Source organism: Mustela nivalis (assembly GCF_964662115.1).
Source record: "Mustela nivalis genome assembly, contig: HAP1_SCAFFOLD_1759, whole genome shotgun sequence".
Taxonomy (NCBI): Eukaryota; Metazoa; Chordata; class Mammalia; order Carnivora; family Mustelidae; genus Mustela; species Mustela nivalis.
This window is the reverse complement of record NW_028134905.1, coordinates 37794-47470: the sequence shown is the minus strand read 5'-3', so window position 1 is coordinate 47470 and position 9677 is coordinate 37794. Positions and strand designations below refer to the sequence as shown.

At 58.7% G+C, this 9677-nt stretch overlaps 1 protein-coding gene across 2 annotated transcripts; it reads right to left on the bottom strand.

Moving 5' to 3' along the window:
* Positions 1-255: 255 nt before the first annotated feature.
* Positions 256-5863, bottom strand: ACR (acrosin). 2 transcript variants are annotated; one of them, XM_082750725.1, is made up of 5 exons: positions 5734-5863; positions 4603-4809; positions 4102-4385; positions 1414-1559; positions 256-890 (listed from the first exon to the last, which is right to left on the bottom strand). In XM_082750725.1, exons 1-5 carry the CDS (start codon positions 5799-5801, stop codon positions 363-365), a joined length of 1233 nt encoding a protein of 410 aa, XP_082606851.1. In that variant the 5' UTR covers positions 5802-5863; the 3' UTR covers positions 256-362. The 2 variants fall into 2 exon arrangements, with proteins under 2 accessions (XP_082606851.1, XP_082606852.1); XM_082750726.1 differs by having other exon boundaries at positions 664-882.
* Positions 5864-9677: the final 3814 nt, after the last annotated feature.

Sequence of the window (9677 nt, the reverse complement as noted above, 5' to 3'; positions counted from 1 at the left end):
AGTCTGCTCACCTCCCGGGAAACCTTGCAGGGCCCACCCGCCCTGATTTAATCTGCAGAGACTCTGACCTGGCCTGCCGCCCGAGATCACCTTGTTCCAACTTCAAAACCCAGGGGTTAGGAAACCACAAATGCCAAGGACATCTAAGCCGTTCCCCCTCGTTGGAGGCTGACAGAGGGTGGACGGACTTGCTGGGGTAGGGTTCGGTTGCGTTGGGGAGGGCAGGGAGGAAGAAGTCCAGAAAGCATGTCTTTGTGGATATATATTTTTTCTATCTTTATATTTAGATTTAGATTTATTTATTTCATCTTTGTTTTCTTGAGAGTTAAGGGCTCACTGGATCTGTTGGGAGTGGGGTCAGGTCAGGAGGTGGCCGTCAGTTCGGGGAGATCTGTGGTCTCCATTTCGTAATACCCCTTCGCGCTAGAAAAGGTCTTCCCCTTCAAGATCTCTATGAGTTGCTGTAGTCGCTTGGCGAAAGAAAGTACTTGGGGAGGTCTAGTGACAGGGGGCGGTGCAGGGGGCGGTGGGGGTGGGGGTGGGGCCGGGAGTTTGGGTCGAGGTCCAGGACGAGGTTGAGATGCAGGGGGGCTGGGGGGAGGTGGCCGAGGAGGGTGCTGGAAGTACCAAGGGGGGCGAGCAGAGGGGTGGGCGGAGGGGAGTTTAGCTGGGGGTGCCTGAGAAGTCGAATGGAAAGGGGTGGGCAGCTGGGCCATGTGCAAGGCATTAGAGCCGATCTTGGAAGCGATCCAGCTCAGATAGGGCCAGGTGGCTGTGTAGACTCCGGGGCGCTTAGCTCGGGCACAGCCTACCCCCCAGCTTGTGATTCCCACGACCACATAGGTGTTTGCCACGTTGTCTCTGCACATGAGAGGCCCGCCGCTGTCCCCCTGCCCGGAAGGACACAGAAGTCACTCTCTGTCTGAGCCACTCTCTCCTGCCCAGGAGGGCCATAGGCCCTGGAAGGACAGTGTCTGCAGTCACATGGCTCCTGGCTGCCCTGAACCCAAGTGGCAGTGGTAACCCTGGGGTTAGTACCAACAGCTTCGGGTGGATGCAAGAAGGGTCTCCTTGCAGAGAGGAGACGAGAAAGGCGACCCGCGTGTCCACACATGAGGCTGTGCACCCGCGGGCGTGTGTGGGCGAGCGGACTTGCAGGGTTCGTGTTCTGGAGAGGGGAGATTAGCCTTTTCTCGGGGGTGCTATTCGGGCGGCATGAGCTCTGTGTTATGACGGGGTACAGCTCTCAGGGTGTGACCGGCTCTGGGTAGGGACAGCAGGCGGCCCCTCCCATCCTCACTGCGACAAGAGGGGACCGGGGAAAGGGTCACTGAAGCAGGGACCTGGAGGCAGAGAGCTCTGGGATTCACAAAGAGGTGTGGGCAGGGCACAGGGCGCCCGAGGGAAAGTTACCTGGCAGGTGTCGATCTTGCCTTCGGGGTACCCCGCACACACGTTGGTCGAACGAATGCGCCCGTTGTACCACTGGGTGGAGTTACACAGGTCGAGGTCGATGAGGTTCACTCGTGCCTCCTGCAGTGTCGGGGTGACCCTGTAGACTACAGCCGGGCAGCTCGGTGGTCAGCGATCACAGAAGCCACATTCTGGGAGAGCCCAGCCCCCTCCCCCCATGGAACCCCATGATCCTGACGTGCTCTGTGAACCCTCAAGTCCATGAAAGCCAGTGTCCTCCCCCCCACCCCGCCTCCCCTCAGATGCATCTGAAGGGTGTGGGGGGAGGGGGAGGGATGTGCAGGTGGGGGGCTGGGGGGTGGCCAGGGCCTGGAGGCTGAGCAGATTGGCTGAAGGAATGCATGCTGCGTCGCCTCATTTACGCCCCACAGTGACCCCCTGTGCTAAGCACTGTGACTTGCCTGTCCTCCAATCGGGAGCTTGGAGCACCACGCGCCCAAACATCTGGTAGGGTTGTGGTGTGGCTTGGATCTGGACCACACAAATCCAGGACTCACGTTTTGTTCCCCCGTAGCACGGCTGTGAGTCACCCGCCCTGCTTGCTATCCCCCGTTAGGACCCCTCTGCTCAGCTCTGGAGGGGATCCGCTGGAGCTGGGCAGACGAGTCCCTCCCCGTGGGCCTCCCATCCGTTTTGAAATTAGAGAAGAGGAGGAGGGGCAGGACTGCCTCCACACACTGGACCTGTCGGGGCGTGGGCTTCGGAAGATCCGAACATTCCTTTACAGCCCCAGATGCCAGTCACTGCCTTCGGTTAAGAAAGGCCCAGCCTAGGCTCTGCCTCCATCAGCCAACCTCGCACCCGGCTGCAGGGGCAGCTGTCCCTTCCTCATCAAGTGGCCAACCCCAGGCAAAAGGGTCCTACCACAGCCTGGGGGGCAGGAGGGGGGTGGCGGATTGTGCTTGGAACATGGCGGTGGGGGCCAAGCAGGACCAAAGTGGATGGAGCTAAGCACCCGGCAGGCACCCTGTAAACGGCTGACTGTGTGTTTCTCTGCTTCGACTGTCTCCAGTGCCCTGAGCTCAGCTGTCCGCATCACCCAAGAGGCGGCCAGTTTTGTCTTTGCACGGCCCCCAAGACAGGGGTGACACGGAAATTAGCACCGCAACAAGCCTGGTTGTTTACCGTGGATGGACCTGTTAGATCTATGTAAGAGACAGACGGCGGGGAAGAGAACAGGGTTTTCTCAATCCCAGCCCCTTTAGGTGTTGGGTGACAAACGCAAAGAAGTCCACAAGAACTTGAACTTCAGTAGAAAAAGAGGACTAGCCCAGAAGCATGTGGGCTCGAGGAGAAAGCAGAAAAAGGAGGGTCTGCAGGAATGTCACAGAAGTTTGGAGGCTGGGGATTTCCTTAAGATGTGTCCTTTGCAGTGGGGGATGTCTTCACCAGAAGATGCTAGATACCCTGTTAAGTTGAGGAGGTTCTAGAGCAAAAGAGGCCTTGTGCTATGTCCAGGACGTCGGTGAGAGCCTGGAACCCTTTGGAGCAGTAAGACAGCCAAGGTGGCGGTAGTAATGGGACTGTAGACGGGAACCCTGAGACCAGCTCTCCGGGGACTACAAGACCCCGGGACACTGTGCACATGTTGGGAAGGGCGGGCAGAGCAGGGCAGGCTGGGGGTGGGACAAGAAGAATGTTCTAGAGGCTGTGGCAGGGCCAGGAGGCTGACAGCCCAGTCTGGGGAGGGAAGGGCCAATAGAACCCAGTGAAAACAGAGTTGCCCGGGAGGAGAAGCACCCCCGTCAGCTTTGAGAGCAGGGAAGAAGAGCTACAGGCAGCATCCTGAACCACCAGGGTTTCATGGCCGAAAAGGCTGAGTTTTGAACCTCAAGTGACTAAAGTGCCTTGAATAAGGAACCCTCGGTTTTCCACTATCAAGGGACAGAAGAGCCAACCTCGCACCCGGCTGCAGGGGCAGCTGTCCCCTCCTCATCAAGTGGCCAACCCCAGGCAAAAGGGTCCTACAGACTCTCTCCTCATCCCCAGCGTGACTGGGTGGTCACCTGTGGACATCTGGAAGGCCTAGCCAAACTCTTGCTGCCCACAGCTGACCTCCAAAAAAAACCTGTCCCTTCTCTCCAGAGAAAACAAGGTCGCTCGGGTGGGGAGGGCAGTTTCTGACATCATAACCCCCCAGGGGTGGGGACCCCAGGTTCACTGAGGTCAGGAGAGCTGGGCTCTGGGGTCTCAGAGCTCAGAGACCATGTGACGTGGCCCTTCCACTCATAGAGAGAGAAACGGATGTTGGCAGGGGCACGGCCCTCGGCCACAAAACCCCATGGAGAGCTCTTCTCCAACTGTTGTTTCAGGTGACAGTACCCCATTTCCAGAAGGTAACAACTGGGGCTCCAGCTCCAGATACAGCCACAGTCCGACCCCATTCTACAAGTGCCCAGGGTCCCCTGTGCCTGTGTGCACCCTTCCCTCCGGCGACGGCACGAGCCATCCGTGGTGAGGCAGTGGATAGGGCACCCGGCCGCCAGCTTCTCTGGCTATAAAAGGGGACAGTGCCCTGCACTCTGGCGGCCATCCCCACAGGGCCCATATTCGGCCCTGCACCTCAGAGACCACTGAGGAAAGGACCAGCCCCGCCCCCACCCCTGTGCGAGCCCCTCCGGTACTCACCTTTCTCTTTCAAGAACCCCCAGCCAGCCACCCAGCAGACCTGGGGAATTCTCGGTGGGCCCGCCCTAAACTGGGGCAGGCAGCCCGTTCCGATGAACTGCCCGCAGGGGACCGGCGGGGTGATCTTCATGAGGGCGATGTCGTTGTGCTCCAAACTGGGGACGTATTTCTCATGAATGACGATTTTCTCAACGTATCTCTCCTGCTGAGGCGGCTTCGCCGGCTTGTCGTTCCCGTACACAATTTCGCTCGCTCCAAAGATCAGCCTCCAGTCATACACCTTCCTGTGGGCACAGAGGCAGGCCTGGTCACCTCCGAAAGGACGGGATCGACGGAAACCTCCTGTGGCCGTGACCCTCAGAGCCCTCCCCCAGCAAGGGTCTGGGCCCACCCACACATTGTCCGCTCGCCCCAAGGCCCAGGGCCCCAGGACAAAGTGTGCAGAGGGCCCTGGGGAAGGTCCCTTTCTGAAGACCTCCCTCCGGGCACTCCCACACCTACTTTTTGGAGACAAAGCAGTGGGCGGCGGTAAGCAGCCAGTGGGAGTTCAGCAAGGTGCCTCCGCACGCGTGGTACCTCCGGTGGTTGTGGGACGTGAAGACCTGCAGGCTGACCATCCAGGGCCAGGCCCCGATGGTCGTCTCCTGCCCTCCGACGACACGGCCACTCCCCTGTGAGCTCTGCCTGAAGCGCAACCCACAGGGGCCACTGAGGAGAGACCAGGAGCACAGTTCAAACCAGGGAGGGGCGCAGCCCGTTCTCACACCTACGCAACGTGGGAGGGGGCGGCTGGGCCAAGTGGGGCAGCCCGGAGAGGGGAGGGCAGGAGGGGCTGCTGAGGGGACACGCTGGGGGCAGCCAGGCTGGCTGGAAGCTGCAGGCTCCAGGAAATGGCTCTGAGGAGTGTGATTTCTGGGGTCTCGTGGGTGGAGCCACAGGCGAGGCAAGAGGGGCCGGAGGAAGCAGAATCAATGACAGGGCCCTAGAAGCACCGGAGATCCCCAGGCAGGGCGGAGGCCAGATGGGGAGGCGAGAGGTACTGGCTTGGGGCCTTTAGGGCCAGTTGTGGGTAGGAGACTCAGGGAAGGGCCGCAGGCGCCCTGGGGCCTCAGGGTGGGGCCGGAGGGTGGCGGGAGGAGGCCGGCCCTGGGGGCGACCAGCAGGGGTCCGGGGATGGGAGTCCTGGGAGCCAGGGGGCGGCCACAATAGTTCGGAGGGTACCTCAGGGGCTGTAGGAGTCTAAGGGGGAGGGGGCCCTAGAAGACGCCACGACAGTACCCTGGGGTCTTTGGGGTCAGCCACAGGTGGGGGCACCGCAGTATCTGTGGGAAGAAAGGGGCTTCTAAAAATTAGGACTTGGTGGTCTGAGGCAGTGAGGTCAGGGTAAGGACAGGGCCCCCCGTCTGCGCTGTGAGAGGCAGAGGAGCCCAGGGTCAGCCCTGGGGCCTCCAGGCGGAAGCAGCTGGGAGCAGGGATGGTCTGAGTTGGGGATGTGGGTCACACCTGTGAGACCCAGGGCACCACCCAGGCCCAAGCTTGGCCTCCTCCCCGGCCCTGGACAGAGGGAGTCCAGGTGGGGCCTGCTCTTCAGAAGACACTGTCTCTGCCCCCCGAGGGGTCGCTGGCACTTACTCACACGTGGCGTTCTCTTTGGCAACCGCGGACACTGCCAAGAGCAGCAGAGCGGCAGTTGGCAGCATCCTAACCACGCTCCTGCCCCAGCCTGGCCCGGAAGCCTAGTGACCTCACAGAGCTCTGAGGCCTGCGGGCCAATCAGCCAGGCTGCTCCCCTCCCCCCAGGAGTCAGGACGGGCAGGAGCCCTTGAGCTTAACTGGTCCAGGCTGAAACAAGATCCCAGCTTTCGGGAAAGACCCCTTCCCACCCCGAGGGGCATGGGGCTCCTTCCAGCCCCACCCTCTGTCCCAAGGCCAAGACCGTCGTCACTCCTAGTCACCCTTCGAAGGTCCCCGAGGATCTGAGGTTCCAATTTCGTGCAAGGTCGGCCCCGCTTGGGCAAGCTGTGACCACAGTTCCTGTTCCAGATCGTGGGCTGGGGGGCGGCTCTGTTCCCCTGTGTCGAGATGGCAGAGCCTGTCAGGGGTCACGGGTGTCAGGCTCACCAGATTAATCGATCCTTCACACTGCATGGGGCAGGTTGTCTTTCCCTACGTTCCAAGTACGTGGTATCAGCACAATTTTCCAGGAGCCACTTTGAATTTCTCTCATTCAGGACTACAAAGCTCACCCTTCTCTTCACGGCTGAGTGTCGCAGGATCTGGTGTTTCCCGCCTGAGTGTCTCCAAGTCTCCTCTCCGGGACCTCCATGCAGCATGCTGCGTCCCTACACTTCAGGGTCAGGAATTCTCATCACCGTTTCACTTCCTCTGATCCTCAGAGGCAGCATCTCCCCCACGGGGGAAGACAAACGCTCGCCTCACACACCCGCAGCTCACGAGGATCCCCCCTCCTTCAAGACTGGGAGGAAGTCACGGTCTGCACCGGCCTGAAGGGCAGCGTCCCTTCCCCCACCCGAGTGTAGGTTCTCCACTAGACCATCTGAGCAGTGAAAGGTGGTCCCTCGCCTACCTGCGTGTCAGGACACCTCGCAGCTTCTTCCTGAGTGTTCAGAGTTTTCCGGTTGTCAGATGCCTTCATTCCTCTGCTACCTTCTCGCACCGAATGTCATACCGCCTCATCTCCCATAGCATTCAGGAGGTCACGTCCTCCTCAACTGAACATTCATGGGGTCTTGTGTGTCTTTACCTGGGCACCAGGAACTACCACCTCCTTTTCCTGAATCTGAGGGTGTCTCTTTTCTCCCATCTCAAGGCCAAAGGCCTCATCTCCACCACCTCAGTGTCACTCTGTGGCCTCTTCTCTACCAGAGAACGCGGAGATTGTCTGTCCCCTACCTGAAGGCCAGGAGCTGCATCTCTCCTGTGGGAGGGCACGGAGGCTTCCTCAGCCACACTGACGTGCCAGGAATTCTCATGCCCCCACTGGCTGCTGGAAGTCGTCTGCCCCTTACGTGAGTACAGTCTCCCTCCCTGCCTAAGAGTCATGAGCTTTTACCTTCTCTACCTGAACATCACAAGGTCTCCTTTACTCGGGAAATGTCTGACAATCTTATCCCAGCTCCCTGATTGTCTGCAGGTTTCTATCTCCTTCCTGGGGATCTTGAGGTCTTATCTCCCCTACTTGAGGATTGCGAAATCTTCCCTCTCCCATCTGAGTGTGAGGAGGTCTCCGTGCCCTCCCTGAGTGTTCCTGCTTTGTCTCCTCCCCCTGAGTGTCGGGAGATGCTCTCACCTCTTCTGCTAGATCTGGAGTTTCCATCTCTGGTCTCTTAGGGACAAGGGGTCTTCTCTTCCCGCCCTGCAGGCCAGGTGTTTGCAGTTCTTCAACTCCATTGTCAGGCCTTTTATTTCCTCTCCATGACACTCAATGAGTGTCCCCATGTCTCCTCTAGGCCAGAAGATCTTGCCTCGCCTGTTATGGGGTGCCGGGTACCGGGTGCCGACAGTGCTGATGCCACTCAGTCCATGTTTGCTCAGTGACCTCTCTCGGGGCTGTGTGTTCCAGGCCCTGTGGAGACTGACATAACCCTTAGAAATGCCTGCAGAGGCCAGGATGAGGGGAGGCTTGTTTGGGCCTTCCAGGAATCTCTCAGAGATGGCCTCGTCTTTCCCGCTGAGGCTGGGTGGCGGCACGAGATCTAATTACAGTAGCTGTCACTTAGGGGCATGCATGTCCTCTGGGCTGCATGTGAGCCCTTGGCTCTCACTGCAGTGTCCTTCTACGAGTCCTGTTGCTCTGTGAAATCTGTGGGCTAAGGTCTGGAGAGTAACCCTGCGGCCGCTGCAGCCCTTCCTCCATCGGGACACCTGCCAGGGAGTCACCTGAACAAAATTGTTCCGATGGCGTGGAGTGGCCTGCTGGGACTTCCCGTCTCCAAGTGCCTTCTCTGTTTGGGGAACCCCTTCCTGTCCCTCCTCTGCCTTCTAACATGGGGCCAGGACATCTTCTCTTTGCTTGGTAGGGAGAGGCAAGGCCGGGGGGTTACGAGTTTTGGTATGTTGTTCCCATTCCTGCCAAGCAGCAAGCTGGGTTGCACCTACATGAACGTAACTGGGCCTCAGTAACCTCCCCTTGGGGGGGTCTCACGGCTTTTACCACTTCTCCCTGCTCAGCGGGGAGCCGGCTTCTCCCTCTGCCTCTGCTGCTCCCCTGCTTGTGTTTGCTCTCTCTCGCTCGCTCTCTCTCAAATAAACAAAATCGTCAAAAAAATTTTAAAAAGAAAAAAAATATTTTAAGCTTCAAGATGAAAACAGCACCTAGTTTTTCAAAACACTTGGGGTCACGCAATGACGCAGTGGAAGACCCAATGCCTGGCTTCTAAAAGGCAAGTACTGTCTGACCCCACAGAGTAACACTCACTTCTGGTTCTAGAAAGGGCTGCTGGTCACAGTACCTGTCCCTGTGGCCACAGGATAGGCACACGGTCCCCCAGGTTTAATTTTGTCCTTGACCCTAATGGAAGAAGCAAATGTCTCAAATACGAGTGTTCCAAAGCCCAAGCGAGAAAGGTAGGAAATTGCCAGACAAGTAAGACTATAGGGACAGAGGGTACGGTCCCAGGGGCTACTAGGGGCTTGACTCAGGCCCAGGCAAAGCTCCCATCACAGGGAGCAGGATGAGGGGTTCCCCACCCCATGCCCCTCCCCCCACCTCCCTCCCTGCCCTCTGCCATTCCCACCCCATATGCCCTCCTGCTTACCCCAGCCTACTTCCTGCTCTTCACTTCCAAACCCTACCCCCTCCCACCAGACTAGTCCAACTCCCACCGCATCTTTCCTCACACTAATTCCTCACCCCTCTCCAGAGAGGTCCTCTGCAGAGCAGACACCGTGTCCAGCCAGCCAGCCCAAGTTGTCCACAGGACCTCGGACAGGGGTGGCTGGGGTGAGGGAGGGTTAGGGCTACAGCCTCTGCTCCAGGCCTGAGGAAGAGCGTTGGTGAGTTTCTTGGGGGCCCCAAAAGGACATCCCGAGGCCAAGAGGAGACCTTTGCCCTGAGTGAGAATGTCTTTGCCCCAAAGTGTTTGGGGCTGCAACTCCCCAGCCCTGAACCTACACTTTCCTCTGCCACATCTTCTCTCAAGGGGTGTGTGCATGTGTGTGCACGCGCGAAGGGTCTGACTCCCCTTCTGAGGGGAGGGGCATATTCATCTTCTCCCCCAAATCTCTTGGGAGTCAGAGTGGGTGTTGCCGTGTCCACGGAAGGCTGCCTCTGCCCTTGCTCTTACTTTCTTCTGTCAGAAGCTGTGCTTACCCCAAGCTCGGACCCAGCCCCAGAGCGACTTAGGGCTCCGCGTGCAGCTCGGAGGATAACAGCCCCCACCCCCAGCAGAGGCTTAGGTCCAGAGCAAGTCGGGGTCCTGCCTCCACCCCTACACTGAGAGCCCCTTGCCCAGATCCCAGATTCCTGACTTCCTTCATGGCCTCTTGTTTGATGACCACAGTTTCTGACTTGAAAGTGAAACTTAAAAATTTGAAAAAATTGGAAATTTGAAGTT

Bases quoted from the DNA above. Each gene is read 5' to 3' on its own strand.
- ACR (XM_082750725.1), bottom strand. From the start codon at position 5,801: ATGCTGCCAACTGCCGCTCTGCTGCTCTTGGCAGTGTCCGCGGTTGCC. The intron at 4,386-4,602 runs GTAGGTGTGGGA...CTGTGCCCACAG, and splicing joins CACTGCTTTGTCTCCAAAAA to GAAGGTGTATGACTGGAGGC. The intron at 1,560-4,101 runs GTGAGTACCGGA...GCCCGGCTGTAG, and splicing joins GGGGTTCTTGAAAGAGAAAG to TCTACAGGGTCACCCCGACA.